The sequence below is a fragment of the Nuphar pumila genome, chromosome 12 (assembly GCF_984573655.1).
Source record: "Nuphar pumila chromosome 12, dmNupPumi1.hap1.1, whole genome shotgun sequence".
Lineage (NCBI taxonomy): Eukaryota > Viridiplantae > Streptophyta > Magnoliopsida > Nymphaeales > Nymphaeaceae > Nuphar > Nuphar pumila.
Genome location: NC_143260.1, coordinates 7,435,785 through 7,457,364, shown reverse-complemented (window position 1 = coordinate 7,457,364; position 21,580 = coordinate 7,435,785). Strand labels below are relative to the sequence as shown.

The 21,580-nt window shown below is 39.1% G+C and overlaps 1 protein-coding gene across 1 annotated transcript; it reads left to right on the top strand.

Annotated features, from left to right (window-relative positions):
- The first annotated feature begins 3,312 nt into the window (after positions 1-3,312).
- Positions 3,313-20,087, top strand: LOC149819839 (ubiquitin-conjugating enzyme E2-17 kDa-like). Its single transcript, XM_089983641.1, has 4 exons — positions 3,313-3,530; positions 6,640-6,767; positions 14,643-14,747; positions 19,774-20,087. Exons 1-4 carry the CDS (start codon positions 3,461-3,463, stop codon positions 19,915-19,917), a joined length of 447 nt encoding a protein of 148 aa, XP_089839767.1. The 5' UTR covers positions 3,313-3,460; the 3' UTR covers positions 19,918-20,087.
- Positions 20,088-21,580: the final 1,493 nt, after the last annotated feature.

The following is a 21,580-nucleotide window of genomic DNA, read 5'->3' as shown; positions in this document are numbered from 1 at the left end:
TTTGGAGCCATCATGTTTCATCTGAAAAAGAACTGGGGCACCAAGTGGGGCTTTCGATGGACGAACGATGCCTGCGTCTAACATCTCGTCTAACTGCCTGCGTAGCTTCTTCAACTCAGCTGACCTTATATGGAATAAAACCATTGTGGGAGGCTTTACTCCCGGGGTCAACTCAATCTTATGGTCGACCTCACATCTTGGTGGAAGACGCTTTGGCAATTTCGAAGGTATCACCCCCTAAAACTCCTCCAAAAGTGGGGCTAGGGTCGACAACACTGTTGCTTCTACTTTTTCTTCTTCTGTACGCACAACAACTAAGAATGTCTGCTCTCCATGCTTGACACCCTTTTTCAACTGCATCACCGATAACACTGAAGACTTACCTTTTTGCGTAAGGCACTGCACTGTGTGGGATAGGTTTAGCCCCATAATCATCAACATGTTAAACTTTGGCAGCATCATAACATTCTGGCTTCGCAAAAACTCCATACCCAGAATCATCTTGAAATCGTCCAGAGGCACCACAGAGAAGTTGGCTTTGCCAGCCTAACTCCCCACTTGGATAGCCACATCTCTTGCTTCACCAAGGATGAGCTTGGCCTCAGAGTTTACCATTTTGATGGTCCTCTGCTTTGGCCCAAGCTTCATGCCCAACCACTCTGCCTCTTTCTGCGAGACAAAGTTGTGTGTGGCCCCGGAGTCTACCATAATTGAAGTAGACTTTTCATTCGTAATGACTTCGAGATACATCAGTTTTTTGCTAACCTGCCTGTTTTCAACTGCGTAACTTCTAGCTGCAGTGATCGACCGCATGACTCTCATCCGTGGTTGCATGGTCTTAGTGTCACTGCATTCTTCCTACATTGTATTGGTTTGCCCGTCATCCTTTATGAGGCACTTGGGGCACTATCTGCCGATATGCCTATTGCCACAGAACCAGCATGTCACAACTATACCCTTGTTATTATTGTTGTTGTGCTTCGTGTAGTTCTGTTTCTTGTCGAATTGATGACGTGTCGGTGCCTTACCTTTGTTGTCGCACTACTCATCCTTCTTTCCTCTGTGGTCAGGCTTCTTCTCGACTTTGGTTGATGGAGTGAAAGACTTGCACTGAATATTAACTAAGCGCTCGTTCGCCATATATGCATCTTCCAAAATACGGGGGTTGCTCTTTTCTACTTCAGACTATGCCCATGGCTGAAGTCCCACAATGAACCAATTGAGCTTATCCTCTTCTGGCATGTTAGGCAACTCCAACATAAGCTTCTGGAACGTTCTGACATAGTCTTGTAACGAACAAGTATGTTTAAACTCATGAACCATCTGATACGCCTGCCTCTGTGCATTCCTTAACATAAAGTAGTTACATAGCTCTATTTTAAAGTCGTCAAAGGTTCCTATCACGCATTGACCTCTCTCCATGTTGTTGCGCTTTCGCCTCCACCAAGCGATAGCATCCCCATCCAATAACGTTGTTGCAACCTTAATCCAGAGATCTTCAAGCGTCATATTTTGAATATCCAAGTAGTCTTCTACTTGGAACAAAAAGTTCTCAATGACCTTGCTGTCTCTAGAACTATTGAACTTTGCAGGTCTTGGCACATCAATCCTTAATAGCCTTTCACCATTTCCGCCATTTAGGGTCACTGATCGCTGCAATGTGCGATTTTTCAACTGAAGCTCCCCTACTTCAGTTTGCAAGTTAGCCACTATTGTGGTCAACGAAGTGATCTGCCCCATCTGTAAGTTCATATGCTCTTGCAGGCTCGTTACCATATTATTCAGTCCACCGAATGATTCAACTGCGCGTGAAATCGCTTTCTCGTGCGAAGTCACATCTTCTACCAGCTTGTTGACAGTTGAAGCCATCTCTTCTTGGCCCCGAGGTGAACCCATCTCCTCAGCTTCGGCAACTGCCTTGCTATTGGTGTTGCGCAGATTTTGATAAAGTACCATGATGTCTTGCTCACAAATTGTAGCCTGTCGACACCGACTCTGGAGTCCCTTCCCCAGCACGAGAACGGACTCTGGTACCACTTGTCACAGGCCTATTTTCTTCAATGAGCCAGTGCGGCGTGACGGTCCTTCCTTACCGGCACAAGCCTACTTGTTAGCTAGCTTGCTAGTCGCGGAAGCTTGTAATAAGAGTACAAGAGAGCAAGAAAGAATAGAGGGAGAAGAATTGCAATCACAAGAAGCAATCACAACGAGGGTGAACAAAAGAAAGCTCAACGCATTTAATTCATTCATAATTTTGCCCGAGGGCTATTACAGTTCAAGCATAGGGGTTGTCTTTTCAGGGTATTGATTCACCTGAACTGAGCAGCTTACATCAGACTCAACAAAAGCAAAACAGACTCTAAGCACAACTTTACAAGGTAAGTCGCAAGGGAACAATAGAAATGGATTTGCTAAACAAACCTGGGAAATCTTTCATTTTCAAGTGGAGAAACTTAAAATGGATTGGTTAAATTGATGTCAACCTGGATCCAACTAAATTCATTGATCCAATTTTTACCAAAATCAAACTAGACCAACTATATTTGTTTCAAATTGGACTATGATTCAGATACATACTCTCCATTGCCTACAATATGTTGTGGGCTAGTAAAGAAAACCCAATATCGGATTTACATGGACAAAGACCGTAGTATGTCAGGCTGAGCCGGCGCAGCTAGGTCTATGCACCTGGGGCAGTTTGTTCAGATTTACAGATAAAGCTACCACACCTAAGGATTATCTAAGAAATTCTAAGAATATCTATCATCTAGAAAAGCAGGAAAAAGACAATAAATAAAAGAAATTTTCATATGTCAATTTAAACAGCCAAAACTCTAAGATTTCTCATCCACTTATAGATGAGAAATTTCAAATATAACTTTAAGTAAGATAAGTTTCCTAATACAGATGAACATCATAATTAAATGCGGATCCACTATAGATTTAATATCCAAATACAATCTATAAAAAAAAATCCAAACTAAAATATAGATCCAAAATGATCCAACAGACCCGGGTCACTCGGCTCCGCTCCCATTTTAAACTCCAACCCGTTTGCATCTTTAGTTGGTGGGAAACCTGATCCAAACCCAGACCCTTGACATCCCCACATATGATTGGAGTCCATTGACCGAGTCTTTCAGCAGACGACACCGATACAAAACCCAATCGTACAACCGAGACGAAAGAACAAGGAATGATACAATTCACTAGGGACGATTTCGTCATTGCAGACTGCCAGTAGCTTACTCCGTAGCCAATCAGGTGATTCACAAGACGATTTCATCGCAAATAAATACCGAGGTCTGCCCTTTTTCCGGTCCGATTGTAACGTTTCGTTTCTCCTCTTCATTTCCTCATTTTCGCTCTCCTCCTCCGTCTCGCTAATCTCTTCTGTGATCTTCATCGTCCTCGCTCCTTATCCTCCTCCTCCGCCAGATCTAGGGTTTCGTCCGGGGCCATGGCGTCGAAGCGGATCCTGAAGGAGCTCAAGGATCTGCAGAAGGATCCTCCGACCTCCTGTAGCGCAGGTAATCTTTCTTTTTTTTCGGCCGAAGATCCGTAGATCAAGCGAGATTTTCCGCTCAAACCGTGGCTCCGTTGGTAATCTAGGGTTTGATCTCCATATCGGTGCCTTCTGATCGCTGATCTGTGATTTTTGCGGGGAATCGGGCTCTTCGGCTTTGGATTTTCTGTTGATTAGTGTCCTGAACGTGTTATCATCGGATTCTCTGTTGATTAGGGTTATGAACGTGTGATCATCGGTAGTTTGTGATGTTTTCGGCGTCGATCGTTTTTTTTGTTGTTTTCAGAGGTGAATCGCCTCATGTAGCTCTCTCTCTCTCCCTGTTCGGCTGTTTAGAGATTTGTTATGCGTATTATGCTATTCGATGAACCTGTAAGGTGGATGTGAACGGTGAAAGGGTTTCCTTTTGCCTTCCCTCAATTTGGCTGTGCGTTTAGCTTTACGAACAAGGGATGAAATATCTTGTATTTTTAAGCTTGGCCTTGTGAACATTATGTGCGGTGCTTGTTGCAATGCATTAGATCTGTGATGGCGTGCTATAAATAATTGGGCTTCCTAAATGCCTTATTCTTGTTTGTCCAAGTTTCTAAATTTCATAATGCGGATGGATAAACCTTTTTTAAGGCTTAAGGAGAAAGTCCTGACGGAGTTCTTGGGATAAAAGTTTTAAAAGAAGAGGTAAGGCCTTGTTTGACTTGGTAAGTTTCGAGCCGACCTGATTCTTCCTCGAAAAAGGAAGTGCTTCAGAAAGTTTGTGGCTTCTGATGGCTCAGCCGACTTTTCCCTGGCTTGTCTTGGATAAACCTCTTGATGACCGGAAACAGAGTACCTGGAACCTTGTGAACCCTTGGTTCAAAATTTATAAAAAACTTAGATTAGTTTTTGAGACTCAAGAAATATGTCTCTGGGCGTGATGGAATTTGGCTGCAACCAGTGAGCTGGGTAAACGTGATAAGTTGTGATATTGCATTCTGTAGCTCAATGCATTATTCTATCTTTTCATATTCATCTTGATAGGCGGGTGCACTGAAGCATTCTGTTTGTGTATGTGTGCTGAATTTACTAAATTTAAGTTATCTCCCATTCACAATCGCAGACAAGAAGGGCCTGGCATTTTTAGTCCAATGGCCAGCATAGTGTGCTTATCATATCACAGAAGTTGGAAAGTGGATCTGATGTTTTGGTTCTGGAACTAATGTTTCATATTTTTGGGGTTTTTAAAGCACAAACGAGTGATAATGTTTCGTCAAAGCCTTAGTCTTTTGGAAACAAGGTTTTGGTTTAAGAAGCCCATGGTTCACCCCTTTGGAAAGGGCGGGCAGCCTACTGGCTCATCCTGTATAGGCTGGGTCTGGACCACCTGTGGCCCAGCCTGTATAGGCCGGGTCTGGACCGTCCGTGGCGCAGCCTGTATAGGCCAGGTCTGGATCACCCATGGCCCAACCTGTATAGGCCTGGGTCTGGACCACCAGTGGCCCAGTCTGTATAGGCCGGGTCTGGACTCTGGACCACCCGTGGCCCAGCCTCTATGGGCTGGCCCTGGGTGTGATCCGGGCGTGGTCCGGGATTGGAGTTCCAGCACGGCCCCAACTGCCCCCCCATCCATTGGTCACCCTATTTGAAATCAGGGGTGCCATTGCACTAGGTATTGCTTGAACCTCAACTTCTGTCTCCCTTTATCCCCATTATTCAAATTCGCAAGTAACTCATTGTTGGTCGATTTCAAATGGTCGGAAATTCTTCTACATTACACTTTCCAGTTGGGTTCTTTCTTTCTTGTAAAAGCCCAATTGTATATAGATATAACTATAACCTCATTGCAATTGTATAACTAGGTAAGGTTCATTCCATATGAATGTTCTTCAATAAAAAGGAGTCTGTAGACTTCACTTACAAGTTTCTGCTACTTTAAAATTAAAAATTTTAATATTTGTGCATTATTAAATTACCAGCAGTAATAATACTCGGACATCTTTTCTCATGCATTGATCAGTTCTCTTTGACTATGACATTTGGGCATTATCAGTGCTATCTGTTTACTCATAGTAAAATTTCTCATTCTTCTCTACTGAGGTAAGGCCTGATTTGTGTACGTACTGAGCGAAGGCTCACATTGTTTGCATAATAATGGTGCCATTGCACTTGTTTCCTGTACCTTTATAGTCAATATGGTTCTGTAGATTGTAGGCATCCAATTATGGGATATATCTTCTTTGGTTAGATTTGGTTTTTGGCTTCTTAAAAACAAGATTACGAATGCCACAATTAGCTCAAGATGATGAATTGGAAAGGAGCCAACATTTGACATGCGAAGATAGTATGCCTTTTTGTTTAATGGATGTTAAGTAACATCATATCAAGATAAAATAATGAACATTGATATTAAAGTAGGCCAAAAAAAGAAAAAAATCAAGGGATGCATTTATGTTTGGACATTAAAAAATAAGAAGCGAAGAAACGACAATAGGATCGATGCTGGAGTTTAAGAGAAGGGAAAGAAAGACTGATGAAGATTTGGAGGGCACTAGCAAGAAGTATTGTGATTGTAGTGACTCAAAGTTCTATTGTAGATAGAAATGAACGAAGACATACGATCAGCAGGCTTTGCAAGGTTAAAGCCACAGAAAAAGGATATTGGCTCTTCCATATTTTTGATATTCAACTGAAACTGTTCTGTTGACACAGTATTATCATTTGCAAATGAACTCTACTTCTATTGTTATTGGCCTCTATATTCTTTACTTTTATCTTTTTAGGAATCCTTGGAATATCTACTGGTCAGCCTCGAGCTCTAGACCCATTATTGTGGTAATTTTTGGTGGATGTTCCTCTTGTTCAAGTATTGATGTCAGTGTTGCTATTGGAAGTTGTCCTGTGAACAAACACCTATTTGTTCTGATTAAGACTTCTGAATGGGTCTGTTGCTCATGATGACTCATCTATTTCTGCTTGTAGCTAGAGTAACTACGAAGTTGAGTACAGCAGAATAAATCTCAATTAAGTTATTTTTACAAATGATTTTGTTTATTTGAATTAAAATTACTTGGAAGGTTTTGTATGCTGAACTGCATTGGATCCATCTTTAATTTGTCATTTTTTTTCATTATTTACAGGTCCAGTGGCAGAGGATATGTTTCACTGGCAAGCAACAATAATGGGTCCTCCTGACAGTCCTTATGCAGGAGGTGTATTTCTAGTTACGATTCATTTCCCACCAGACTATCCCTTTAAGCCACCAAAGGTAAACATAATCTGTCAGAGTTCCATGCTCATTCATTCTATAGTTGCTTCTTGTTGCAATATTTGCATATATAAATTATATGACTAACATAACCTTGAATGTTTTTTAGTTGGAAATTTCTGCTATGTTGATAATTCATTGGGTGTTTTTATTCCTCAGCATATAGTGCAGGGTAGCTATTGTATGAAATTTTATGGTGAGCAACCATGTTATGCTTAGCTGGTTGGATTTGAAATTTTGGATTGTGTGCATGATCAATAACAGTATGCTTATGCATTCCAGTAAAAGCAGAAGGGCTTCTTTATATGCTTCAAGGAAAGTCCAACTTTGAGTTATTATCAGTCTACTTTCCACAGTGGTGTTTGGAGGTAAGTAAACCTTATACAAAGTTGGCAAGCCAAAGGAAGGTAATAGTAGCAAAGGAAACCATCACAATAAACAGACGGGAATGATAGCAAGCTAAAATAGTGACAAAGTTATATTTTTCTCAAAAAAAGAGAAAAGTAACAAGTTATGCATAACTGACTAGAGACACTTGGATTCCAAGAATTTAAAATTTTCAGGTCAGGAGAACCCTGGTAAGTAAGTGCCTTCATCAAGCAGGGAGAAATTCAATACAAAAGCCATAATCTTCAGAATTCTTCTCTTCATATTTTTCTCCTTTTTGAAATGAGCATCCTTCTCTACCTTGGTATATGAGTAATTTCACATTCCCCTGGCATCCTTCTCTACCTTGGTATATGAGTAATTTCACATTCCCCTGGTTTTAAATCTTGCCTTGTTTCCCAGTTCTGTCTTCAGGGATGTAGGAAAAGGAAGCTAGATTTTTCCAAGGGATTTTGGAGACTTTTCGGCTGTCACAAAGACACCATTGGACACGGACACTTGATTCAAATAGGGGGACACCGATTCGAGAAAAATTCTAAAAATTAGGACACTAGAACATATATATATATATATATATATATATATATATATATATATATATATATATATATATATATATATATATATATATATATATATATATAGTCACAAATATCGGTATCGGCTATATCTCGGCAGGCTATTTCTTGCGATATTATAGATTTAGTGATAAATCTCGGGGCTTAAAAAATATAAAAAATAACAAAAATAAGTAAGAAAATATCATGTTTAGACAAAAAATACATAAACAATAAATAAAATGAGTAAACAATGTAAAAGAAATAAGAAAAACATATTTAAAATGTAAAAAATAAATAAAAACAGTAAAACTAATTGGTAATATCACGATATTCTAGTGATAATATTGTGATATTATCAAACGAGCGATATTTTAAAATATCGTGATATTTTAACGACATTATTGTTTGCTGAATTTACAGTGATAATATCGCGGTATTTTCAAAATATCGCCGATATAATATCTGTGATTATAAATATATATATTATGTTTTATGAGTTAATTTGTATCTAAGTAAAGTGGTTCCAACAGGTTCACAATATAACTTAAGATAAAGATTGTGGTATAAATATGAATTTATAGCTTGAGATAAATCCAACTAATGTATGGATTTCTACCCCAATCAACTAATTTATAATAATTGTATGGTGTAGTGTGCGGATAATAGATCCACCACGTAAGTCATAATAAGTAGTAATATAGTCTCTTACCTACAGGTTCACAATATAACTTAAGGTAAAGATTGTGGTATAAATATGAATTTATAGCTTGAGATAAATCCAACTAATGTATGGATTTCTACCCCAATCAACTAATTTATAATAATTGTATGGTGTAGTGTGTGGATGATAGATCCACCATGGAAGTCATAATAAGTAGTAATATAGTCTCTTACCTACAGGTTCACAATATATATATATATATATATATATATATATATAATGTTTTATGAGTTAATTTGTATCTAAGTAAAGTGGTTCCAACAGGTTCACAATATAACTTAAGTTAAAGATTGTGGTATAAATATGAATTTATAGCTTGAGATAAATCCAACTAATGTGTGGATTTCTACCCCAATCAACTAATTTATAATAATTGTATGGTGTAGTGTGTGGATAATAGATCCACCACGTAAGTAATAATAAGTAGTAATATAGTCTCTTACCTACAATAAGAAATGCTTGGAAATCAGCTCATTGCACCAGCAAAAATAGTCCTATATTGAAGGATAAGAAGTTGTGCATCCCCCTCTCCGTCTATACGAAGAGAGTCTTAGGCAGCTACTTTTCTGTGTGTGTACTGACAAGGAGTTGAGCATCCCCCCTTAGTTTATTATTATTTTTTGTTTAAAAGCTGCCTCTTTAGCAGTTCAATTTTTCAAAAAGGGAGTCCTAGTTAAAAGACCAGGTTACCCTTGTCAAGTTTATAAAGTTTGTTCTGTTTTGAAAAAAATTGGGCAGTCGTCCAAGGATACGTGTTTGACCACATATGACATGGTCAAACGCGTGCTGTGGTGCTAACTGAGTCGATTCCATAGTGACAAATATCGCGAGATTTATGAAAATCTCGCGATAATATCGCCAAAAATTGCCTGAAAGTTTAAAACGGCAATCTCTTGCGAAATTTTCAAAATATCTCAAGATTTATGAAAAAACATAAATACCGATTTAAACGTGATATTTATGTTTTAAACAACTATTTATCATGAAAAAACTGTGTATTTTTATTTTTAAATAATTTTTATTAATATTTCTTATAAAAATTATTTTTTATATTTTTTAATTTATTTTTTTATTGCCGAGATTTTGCTGAAAAAATGCTAGATTTATGAAAAATTTTCAAATTCTCATGAGTTTTTGAAAAACGATATTTTTACGTTTTAAACCAGAGTTACCGGAAGCGCCTAGCTAAAAGGGGAAGCGCGCTTCGGAAGCGCGAAACGTCGCGCTTCCGAAGCGTGGGGGGAAGCGTCCCCCTTTTTTGGGAAGTGCGCTTCCCTTTAATGGGGGACGCGTTTCCCTTTAATGGGGGACGCGCTTCCCTTTAATGGGAAGCGCGCTTCCCATCACGCTTCCCCCTCGCTTCCCCCACGCTTCCCCTGTTTTTTTCATTTTTTTGTATTTTTTATTTATTTTTTATTTATTTTTTTCGCTTCCCCCTCGCTTCCGAGACGCTTCCTAGGTCGCTTCCGAGACGCTTCCCGAATCGCTCCTAAGTGGTCCCACGCTTCCCCGCTTCCTAAAATTTTGAAAGTGCCTCGCTTCCCGCTCCCGCTTCCCGTATCGCTTCCCGCTCCCGCTTCCTCAACTGGCAACCATGTTTTAAACATTTGTCACTATGGTAGTATCACATGTCCACTTGTGTCATTGAAGACACCGAGCCAAAACGCGGTGTCCCTGTGACATAGCTTTTTGAGTGTATATATATATATGTATATATATATGGCGGTGGGAGTTTGGTCATGGATGGACAATATGTATGCCGACACCCTGAATCACAGAGAGAAAGATTTCCCTGTCCAGAAATTGAGGGATAAATGTGAATCATCCTTTCTTGGAAAGCCATGTGCCAAATTTCTCATGACTAAATATAGGAAATGTTTCTAAAGTTATCCTGCTTTTGATAGTAGCTCTTAGCTTCAAACCTTGGTATAGTTTGCTGTACTATTTTTTTCTTTCAAAATAAAAGAATATACCATATGGATATAAAGCAATGGCCGCAATGGCTTCTGGTGTTGAGGTAGGGGAGAATTATTGCATCTATAGAGCTGATGGTCAATGGCTATGAGATGCATTTATAACTGTAACAATTGGCAAAATTTACTTTTTGGCCTGGATCTTTCTTATTGTTTTTAATGATTTAACTCTGTGGACCAATTATGATGTTGAATATCATGCTTATGAATCTGGCTGCCATTATCAAGCCCTGGCATTTAATTTGAGATGCTGCTGCTGCTGATCATGTTTCCTTTTTTGCAAGAAGATATACTGTAATCATAATATAATATCTTAAAATATATTAGAATGCATTGCCACCTTAGGGATAATTTGGTTGTTATGCGCTATGTTCTTACAACTATAAGTGCCATATAAGATAATGGTGATTTTACGTACTTACCTTTTTCTTTTTTATTTTGTCCTTGATGTCTGTGTTTATCTTATATGTTTGGCATCTCATTCTGGTACATCATTGACACAGTGAAACAAACTTCCTCTTGCACCGTCTATTCTGTCCCATTATGGGGACAAAATATCTTATGTCCCTTACCTTAGTTGAACAATTTTTATCCAAGTTCAGTGGGGGGAATGTGATCTTGTTGGTCCATGAAACTAGGGATGAGGCATTTCATATTTCTACATATGGTGATGTTGAATGCCTAAAGAAGTTTTTGCTTTGTATCTGATATGAAGTCCTTTAAAATCAGTGAGTAGGCTTTTATTAAAATGTCTTGAACACCCCTCGTGTGGATTTGACCCTTTGTCGTTAACAATTTTCTGAGTCTTCATTGGTGGTTATGATTCCTAAATTCTGTGTTGAAAGAGTTAAAAGATCTTGGTTAACTGATGACTAAATGGATATTGTTGATTATTGCTTTTGAGAGTAGACTCAGGATTTGCATGTCTGTTTATGTGTGTGTGTATTCTTGTGCATGTGTGTGTTGCAAGACTGTTTTTTGTTCTTCTTTTGAGAGGGAGAAAAAATGATTTTTCCTATTCGGGCATGGGTTGGTGCTTCGGGCATGCTGCACATGATTGGTGCATGAGTGGTGTTGGTCTTGTTGCCCGGCAGCATTGTGGCTGTGAGCGGTGCCATGAGGTGTCTGGGTGCTTGGCCTGTTGTTGTGTCTAGCATGCACCTATTCGTGCATGGTTGGTGCTTGTTGAGTCTTTCTGTTGCTTTCCTGTTGCAATAGCAGTGATGCCCCTAATCATGCTGCTGTGAGCTCAACTGCAAGGTGTCTTGTGCATCATGTAGAGCACTTGGATGTGCAGGATGGCAGGCCACTGCAGCCTGCTGCTGTTGTTGGTCCCTTTCCCGCTATGTGGGATTTTGGATGCCTGGTATCTGTTTGTTTCGGTGGGGAGTCGCAGCAGCTCTCCTTCCTGCATCGACATTTATGATGTCGAAGTTGATGAGTGAAGCTTGGCAGTTGCATGGCCTTTGGGCCGGCACTCTGGCATCTATGAGGGATGCTAACACTACCTGGTTGATCTTGGCAGTGATCATATGCTTGTTTCAAAGATTGGTTTTCCGATGTTGCCTATCATGATTCTTTAACCTACCTTTTGGGGCAGAAAATTTATAATCCATGAAATGGCCACAGAATAACAATTTCTTTATTCTTTCTCCACTTTTGAGTGGTTCTATTACCTGAATCTGTCCTGATTGTCATTTTGCACACAATTCCATTGCAACTGTGAAAAAAATAAAAACAGAAAATATTCTTTCATTTCTGGCATGCGAATTTTTCTTTATCTTTTGGCTCCCTCTTTAAATCAGTCCTTGTGTTATGGGAACAGCATAGGGATGGCAGTGGACCGGGGGAAAGCGGGGCCCCGCCCCGCCCCGCCTCGCCCCGTTTGGACCGGGGATGAAGGGTATGAAACGGGGATGGAGGCGGGGACGAAGGTTAAAATCCATCCCCGTCCGGGGGTGGAGGCGGGGATGGACGTGCACTTTTCCCCACCCCGGCACGATCCCCGCCTCATCCCCGCCCCGACCACTTTTCCCTGCAATATCCCCGCCCCGCCTCATCCCCGTTTGAACCAGGGATGGAGGACATGAAACGGGGATGAAGGCAGGGGTGGAGGATAAAATCCATCCCCGTCGGGGATGGAGGCGGGGGTGGAGGATAAAATCTTGATGCGGGGCGGGGGTGGAGACCTTGTCCCCCGCCCTGCCCCACTGCCATCCTTAGAACAACAGTTATTTTATAATGCAAAAGAGGATATGCGGTGCACTATGTAACAGGGATTCGGCTAGCAGGGTGCCACACCCGCGTCGACGCGATTCAACGCGGGTGCGGGTGCGGCACCGAGTGTGGTCAACCCAATCCTGGGTGCGTTGACCGCACCCAGGGTCATTTCGGTCCATTTTTTTGGATTTAAAAAAAAAATTGCCCTATGAAAAGGGAGGGGGTGTTGCGCAGCCGCTGGAGTGTTGGGGTAACCAACCCCCACTCCCCACGACCCCCATCTCCCTTCTGTTTCGCCCCTCTCTTACGCACTCTTCTAAACCCCCCATCCTCTTCCTCTCTCACTCGTTACCTGTCTCTCTCACTCGTTATCTTCCTTCCCCTACTTCTCTCCCTCTCGTTTTCCTTTCTTTCTCGCACCATTTGGTGAAAAGGCACACGGCTCACACGAGCACGATGGCAAGGGGACTCCTTTGGATTCACGGTAGCCGAAAGAGGGAATAAAAAAGAAATCGGGAATCCTCGATTCACAGGTAGGGTTTACCGCGATTGTTGTGGGTGTATTTTATTTCAAGTTTGCAATGGGTTGTAACACACCCCAAATATAAAGGATTTTGAAAGAAAAAAAGAGGGGGTTTTAATGGCTGCCAAAACCCCCAAATCGGCAGATTTAGGGGGTTTCGGTTGCTTTGAACTCCAAATCAAAAGAGGAGTTTTAAGGGCTGCCGTAAACCCCAAATCGGCAGATTTGGGGATTTCCGCTGCTATGGACCCAAAAAAAACTCGAAGATTGAAATCACTGACTGAGTACTGGCAACAAAACGTTTTTTTTCTTCTTGTATGAAATCCATGAATAGAAATCTGCGATTTAGTTATCCTAAATTAAAATTGAAAAAATGTTTGTGATTTGCCTCAACTAATCGGTGTTCTCTTTTGTATCTCAAAGTATAGTTGTGTATGACTGCGGGTTTGCATTTTTATCCATGGTCGAAAATCTGTCTACAACACCGGCATTACATTACAGCAAAGGATATGTTTTATTAGTTGTTCTCACTTGCTTAGTTCTTATCCCATCATAACTGTGTAATGAATGGTGTTGTACATTTGGATGCAAGTAGTTGTTATATTGGTCGAGATAGTATGAGATTTTATGCTACCTAACATGTGATAAACATGAAATGTCGAGGAATTATCTTTTTAAGTATTAAAACATATGTTGTGATTTGCAATATAGATTGTAACTGATCACACCCCTAATTATTAGAAGGGAAATCTATGCGTGTTTATGGATATTCTATAACATAGGGAATTTGTAGGTATTTTTGGCACACGTGGGTCCAGGAGTGTTGCATATTTAATCCCTGTACAACTTATTTTCTTAGATACACTATGGTACTGTGCTATGCTTTACTGGATATTGGTTTTTCCAGATGATTATACCGTGATGGTAACATTCACACCAGAAATCGTGAAATATGTTGTTTGTTCATGTACATTTTAGAAAACTATAGTTCTAATTGAGTTTGAACATATTGAGTAGTGGATCATATATATATATATATATATATATATATATATATATATATATATATACATTTTTGCCCCTGCCACACCCCCACACCCGGTTTTTTTGGAAGTGCCGAATCTCCGCACCCGCACCCGCACCCATGTGACATAGGCGGTTGATATATAAATTTGTTCTGCGAAATGACTCAGTTCCCTTTTCATTTAAATTGAAACACATTGCTTCAAGTGTCAAACGAATGGGTGGATGTACTTTAAGAACGTGATGGCTCAGTGTTCTTTGTTGTCAACATAAAGCAAATGTACATTGAAGTGCATTTGCTTGAATGAACTGCCAAGCAAGGTAAGAGATCTTTCGAAATATGGTACCAGCCATTGCAATTGTCGTCTTATAAAAGCACCATATTGCTAGCAGGGATTCACCTTTTCTGTTGCTTTGAAATGTTGTACCAGTCAATGCCTAAAACGTTTAGTTTTTCTGTTGCTTCAGGTTGCCTTCAGGACCAAGGTTTTCCATCCAAATATCAACAGCAATGGAAGCATTTGTCTTGACATTTTGAAGGAGCAGTGGAGCCCTGCATTAACCATTTCAAAGGTTTGTTCGAAGATGCTTCTTCAGTTTTGTACCAATTGATTTTTGTTGTCATTTGCCTCTCTGCATCATTTTCTAAGGAGTGAGATTTATTAATGTTTCTTTTTGAAATGGTCTGAGCATTCTCAATTTCCAAGACCTGTAGATAGTTCTTTTTTGGGTTATTTTTTACCATTCAACACATTTGCTGATTTGAAAAGTTGTTTTTCTTGATTTATTATTTAATCATCATGGGTCAATAAATGTAATGAATCTTCAAAAAGGGCCGGGAGTTTCTCCCAAACCCGAAAGCAGAAACCTGCATAAGGCTCTGTGGCTATTTTTCTTTTTTTTTCAAACATGAGCTCTTTTGACCACAAAAGAGTCATGCACATGCGGTGGCTCCTATGCAGAGTTACTGGACGTAGGAAGTGAAATGAAATGGGGATCTTCGAAACACGAGCTTTGATTAACAAGAGCAAGTGTCAAGAATGACACTAAAGCATAACCCTTAAAAAGGGTATAACTGGAAACAAAATAAAAATAAAAATGTATTCTTTATTGATATGAAAAACCAATTGCTTAAGAAGCATTGGAGTGAAATACAAGAGGGGCTGCACTCCTTTATATACACAGCTGAAAGAGGACTCAATAGAGCTGTTGGGCACAGTCCAAGAGCTCTATTTAGAGCTGTTGGAATGTGTCAGTTCAACAGCTCTATTAAGAGCTGTTGGACTGTGTCAGTCCAATAGCTCTATTGCTAGTCAAGTCTGGACAGGACTTGACTAGCAACAGTCATTCTAGTTCAAACTAAACTAGATGACATAAAGACAAAAAATAAAAATAAAGGAAAAAAAATATAGAAAAGAAAGAAATTAAAAATGTATTTATATATATATATATATAATAATATAATATTATTATATATACATATATGTACAGTTTTACATTTTAACACTCCCCCTCAAACTTACGGTACAATGAGCGAAAGTTTGTCTAAGAGAAAGTGAAATCGGGGAGCAGCGAGAGGCTTTGTAAAGAGGTCTGCTAACTGATATTCTGAAGTGACATATGGCAGATCAATTATCCCGTGTAGATATTTCTCTCTGACGTAGTGACAATCCATTTCGATGTGTTTGGTGCGTTCGTGGAATGTTCTGTTACTGGCAATGTAGATCGCACTTTTGCTGTCACAACACATTTGTGAAGCCTTTGTTGCTTCAACTCCCATGTCAGCAAGCAGTCGTCGGAGCCAAACTAATTCCATGGTCGTGGTTGCCATGGCTCTGTATTCAGCTTCGGTGGATGAGAGAGATACCTTCTGCTGCTTTTTACACCTCCACGAGATTAATGATTCCCCTAAAAAGACACAAAAGCCAGTGGTTGAGTGTCTGTTATTGGGATCACCTCCCCAATCAGCATCAGTATATGCAATTAAATCAAGAGAAGAGGAGGAAGATAAGAAAAGTCCTCGTGAAAGAGAGGACTTGATGTATCTGATAATACGCATGACTGCTCCCATATGAACAGAAGTAGGAGCATGTTGAAATTGACTTGCTGTATGAACAGCATGTGCTATATCTGGTCTGGTAATGGATAAATAGGAAAGTGCCCCGACAAGCTGTCTGTAAGGAGTAGGGTCTGCAAGAAGTTCTCCATCATCAATCTTCATTTTAACATTAACAACTTCTGGAGTGTCAACTTTCTTATCATCAGTAATACCAGACCTGAAAACAATATCAAAAGCAAATTTAGTCTGAGATAATAAATATCCTCTAGGAGAATAAGCAACTTCAATGCCTAAAAAATATCTCAACAAGCCCAAATCAGTCATTTCAAAATGAGATTTAAGAAGTGTTTTGATTGTTTCAACTCCCTGTTTATCGCTTCCGGTGATGATCATATCATCCACATAGAGAAGAAGCACAATGATCCCTGCATCAGAATTCTTAATAAACAAAGCAGTGTCAGTTAAACAGAATTGAAAACCAATATCAATCATAACACGACTAAACCTATCATACCAAGCTTTTGGTGCTTGTTTAAGTCCATAAAGAGTTTTTTCTAAGCGAAGGACTTTACCCTTAGGAATACTTAGACCAGGAGGGGGTTCCATATATACTTCTTCAACTAGCTTTCCATTTAAAAAAGCATTTTTGACATCCACGTATGTCGGGAGAAATCATCGACAAAAATAACATAGTAAACAAATCCTCCTTTAGAAATTACTGGTGCAGGACCCCAAACATCCGAGTGTATTAATTCAAGTGGTCTTGAAGAGAAAAAGGTTCTGTTCTGAAATGGTAATCTTTTCATTTTGCCGAGAATACAATCTTTACAATCAAATGATTCAGAGTTACAAAATTTTCCTAGATTTGGAAAATGTTGGATTTTGGCTATATGTGGGTGACCAAGTCTCTTATGCCACAGTTCCAACTCTATTTTTTGAATATTATAACAAAAAGCTTTCTTCGGCATTTCCAAAAAATCCATGTAATAGAGTCCTCCTTCTCTATGGCCTTCCCCAATCAGCTTGCCTGACTGGCGATCCTGTACCCAACAACCATGAGAAGAAAAAGAAATATTACACCCATAATCAGAAATTTGAGATACAGATAAAAGATTTAAATTTAATTTGGGAACATGTCTAATTTCTGGAATAAAAAAATTTTTTGTTTTATAAATTTTTTCAAAATCTCCTATTCCTTCTATTTCAAGAGAAGTCCCATCAGCAGTAAAGACCTTTGACACACTTGTTTTATTTTTAACACATTTGGATAGACTTTGATTATTTGGGGTCATATGAAAAGATGCACCAGAGTCAAGAAGCCAAGAAATTTTACCTAAATCAGAAAAAGATGAGGCTGCTGCGCCGGTTGAAGCTTCAGATGAGGAAGAGGCACCTTTGATGAGAGGCTGAAGGATCTCCATTAGTTGGGCCAGGGAAACTGGTGCATCCTGATCTTTAGGCTCCGATCCAGCAATTGCAGCTCTTTTTTCTCTTAGCTCCTTAAGTTTGGGACATTGTGGCCTGTAGTGTCCCGGTTCATGACAGTGATGACAAATAACTTTCTTCTTATCATAGTCATCATTTTGTCGGTTAAAGTGAGGAGGCCTATATGATCGAACATGATTCCCTGGTCTAGACACGGCTAAAACAGAATCATCTTCAATTTTTAAAGAACCTTTTCGGAGACGATTTTCTTCCATTGTTAACTCTTCAATAGTTTCAACAATAGAAGGAATTTTTCCCCGGTGAAGTAGGGCCGATTTAGTGGTTTCAAATTCCGGCCTTAATCCAGTGATAAACTGGTAAAAATGTTCAACATCGAGTTGTTTCTGACGAAGCTCGATGTCTTCGGCACAATGCCACTTTGGTTCTAAAAGGGAAAGTTCTTCCCAAAGTTCGGACAACCCATTGTAATATTCACGAATAGTTTTGTCTCCTTGTGTCATCATTCGAACTTTTTCTTGGAGGTTGCACACGTGTGCAATATCTTTAAGGGAATACATATTCTTAAGGTATTCCCATGCTTTATCGGCATGATCAAATTTGGCAAGACTTGAGCATTTTTTAATGTCAACGCTATTGATAAGCCATGACATTATCTTCGCATGAGATATTCTCCATTCTTTCCATTTCTTTTCGTATGAGGCAATAGCCTTGATTTTCTCTTCTTCCGATAGAGGGACGTCTTTATCTCCCTCCTTTTTAGTAAGAGATAGCTTAGGTTCCGAATCGGAACCATCCACAATCCCCCATAAGCCTTTTCCCCATATATGATGCTTCATGATTGAAGCCCATGTTACATAGTTCGTATCGCTTAGTTTCATAGGCATGATGGTGACTTTATCATTGTCATCCATCGATTACAAGGAGAGAAACAAGAAGGAAAATGAGAAAGAAAGAAAAAAAAAAAACAATACAACAAGATGTGAAATCTTCTCCAATGAAGTGATAAAACACTTCTCTTCAAGTGGCGAACACTTTTGCAAACGGACACGGAAACCGAGGCAGATTTTCCTCAAGATTTAGTACTTCCGCGGCTCTGATACCATGAAATGAAATGGGGATCTTCGAAACACGAGCTTTGATTAACAAGAGCAAGTGTCAAGAATGACACTAAAGCATAACCCTTAAAAAGGGTATAACTGGAAACAAAATAAAAATAAAAATGTATTCTTTATTGATATGAAAAACCAATTGCTTAAGAAGCATTGGAGTGAAATACAAGAGGGGCTGCACCCCTTTATATACACAGCTGAAAGAGGACTCAATAAAGCTGTTGGGCACAGTCCAAGAGCTCTATTTAGAGCTGTTGGAATGTGTCAGTCCAACAGCTCTATTAAGAAAGAAATTAAAAATGTATTTATATATATATATATATATATATAATAATATAATATTATTATATATACATATATGTACAGTTTTACATTTTAACAGGAAGTGTGCTTTCCGAAAAGTCACATTAGAAACATGATAGTCTTCGCTTTCGAAACTTGATGAGAATCTCGATTCTCACATGCTTTTCTTATGCTTCTCAATCGCATATGCTTCATCATGTTTCTTACATGCTTCCTATATGTCCTCCCGCACTTCTTTTCATGTTTTCTTTGTGTTTCATCTCACGCTGCTCATTCACTTCCTTTGTGCTTTCTCTAAATAGGTAACCATCATTTTTAGATTTTGGCAAAAATTTGATTTTGCACTAAAAAATCATAAAATTTAAGTAAGTCGTTTTTATTTTAGTTTTAATTCGCTTTCTATTCGATTCTCACTTCACTTTTCATTTGATTCTCATATCATTTCCTTTTTGATTCCTCACTTCTCGCTTCCTATAAATTTAAAAATGCTTTGCTTCCCTTTCTGGCATCTTCTGCTTCCTAGTCCCTCCTATGTGCCTTGTGCTTTTGATGTCTGGGTCACTAATTTAATATTAGGACTTCTCTTACTCTGAAGATTCAGTGGAAACCTTTAAGATCCGTAAGCACAAGTTTCTGATTTATAATGACTTATGATGGTGGTTTGCGTTTTCACCCTTACCAGGTGTTGCTGTCAATTTGTTCATTGCTGACGGATCCAAACCCAGACGACCCCTTGGTGCCAGAGATCGCACACATGTACAAAACAGATCGGACCAAGTATGAGACAACTGCAAGGAGCTGGACCCAGAAGTATGCAATGGGTTAGTTCAAAAACTTCTTCATATGTGGTTAATTATAAATATGCAAGGAGCTGGACCCAGAAGTATGCAAGGACCTCTTCCTTGAAAAAGACTAATTGGATGATCTTTCAGGCTCTGAAAGAGAAAAACAGATTGCTTTTGTTTGTAAGATTATTTTTAAACAATCGTGTCCCAAGTAACCTTTTGTGTGTGTGTGTGTGTGTGTGTGTGTGTGTGTGTGTGTGTGTGTGTGTGTGTGTGATGCGGAATTCCATCTACTGGGGTCATTTAGGGATCGACCGCAACTTTAAAAGCCCAGTGACCCATCTGAGTCAATCGTGTCAACCCTTCTAGTGGGGCTACTGGGTCTACGCATATATCTATTATCATGTTCTCAATTTTTTCGGTTTTAATTTACACATAATTATCATCATCTATATTAATTATGATTTTTTTATTTGTACGCCAACGTATTTTCTTATTTTTTTTATTGAACATAGTATTTTAGCTGTTTTAATTACTATTGTTTACTATTCAAGATATTGGTTTACATTCAAAATCTTGGTTACTTCATCAAAATCACAATTCCACCACTAACCTCTCTCTAAGACAATTGTTGAAATGGATAAGTTCATTCGTGATTAATATCTATTGATTTTTCTGCGATATATTGATGAATTTGCGTTTTATTCCTTGATACTTTGGTATTTGTTACATTATTAAATGTACATTTAATCATTAGTTGTATTATTTTATATATAAAAGAAAGGTTAGTAAAACTCAACTGGAGTCACTGGTTTGACCCAGCCACAAGTCGCTTTTCGAACCACGGGGGAAACCCATCAAAATTTGCATTCAGTGGGGAGTCCTAAAAATGTGCTTGCCCGCCATCTGGATTGTTGTCTTAGAGTGCGTTTGATACACAGGACACAGCTGAGCGGGTACTGGCCGGTCCTTGCCCTGCTGTGTCCCAGGATTGATACACGCTGGCAAGGTTCTTCCGGACAGGACATACGCACCCCCGCTCGTTTATTTTCAGAGGTCATGTTGGAACCTTTGAGTCGCACCTCCAGGGTTGCGACTCATGGGTCCTGAACAAACGCTGCCCATAGTGTCCAGGCGGCGTTTGTTCAGTGATTCAAACACGCCCTTAAAGACGACGGGTCTTCTTTTCCGTTGGTATGAACCAAGGATATAAATGGCTCACTACATTAATTTCTAGATCCTACAAAGCTCGCTCTTTGTTCCGAGTTGGAGACAAAGTGAACCTGGATTCATGGTTAATCACTTCCAAAAGAAACGGATTTTTTTTTTAAATACAAACTTTCTGAAAAAAGGGAAAATTTTGCTAAACTCACTCAAAACTTTTTCATGGTTAATCAGACAAATCTATGGTTTGCTTCCGTCAAAGCTGCAATTCCTAAAATTTATTTTTTTTTTCCTTTTATCATCTTCACCTCTTTAGCCTTTAGGTGTGTTTTTGAAAAGCTTTTCAAAATAAGAAATTTCTGTTTGTTGAGAATAAATCAGTAACTTGATTCTACTCACTTAACTTTGGTTAATGATAACACAAGTTAAATTGACAAAAATGTGCTTCTAATCAAGGAGCGCAAACCTTAGGGGTGTTTTTAAACATATAAAAAATTTAGGTGCTACGAAATGGATCACTAGATCCAAATCTTGCAATTG

Coding starts and splice junctions, on each gene's coding strand:
- LOC149819839 (XM_089983641.1), top strand. CDS start 3,461: ATGGCGTCGAAGCGGATCCTGAAGGAGCTCAAGGATCTGCAGAAGGAT. Junction 3,531..6,639: donor TCCGACCTCCTGTAGCGCAG/GTAATCTTTCTT, acceptor CATTATTTACAG/GTCCAGTGGCAGAGGATATG. Junction 14,748..19,773: donor CTGCATTAACCATTTCAAAG/GTTTGTTCGAAG, acceptor CACCCTTACCAG/GTGTTGCTGTCAATTTGTTC.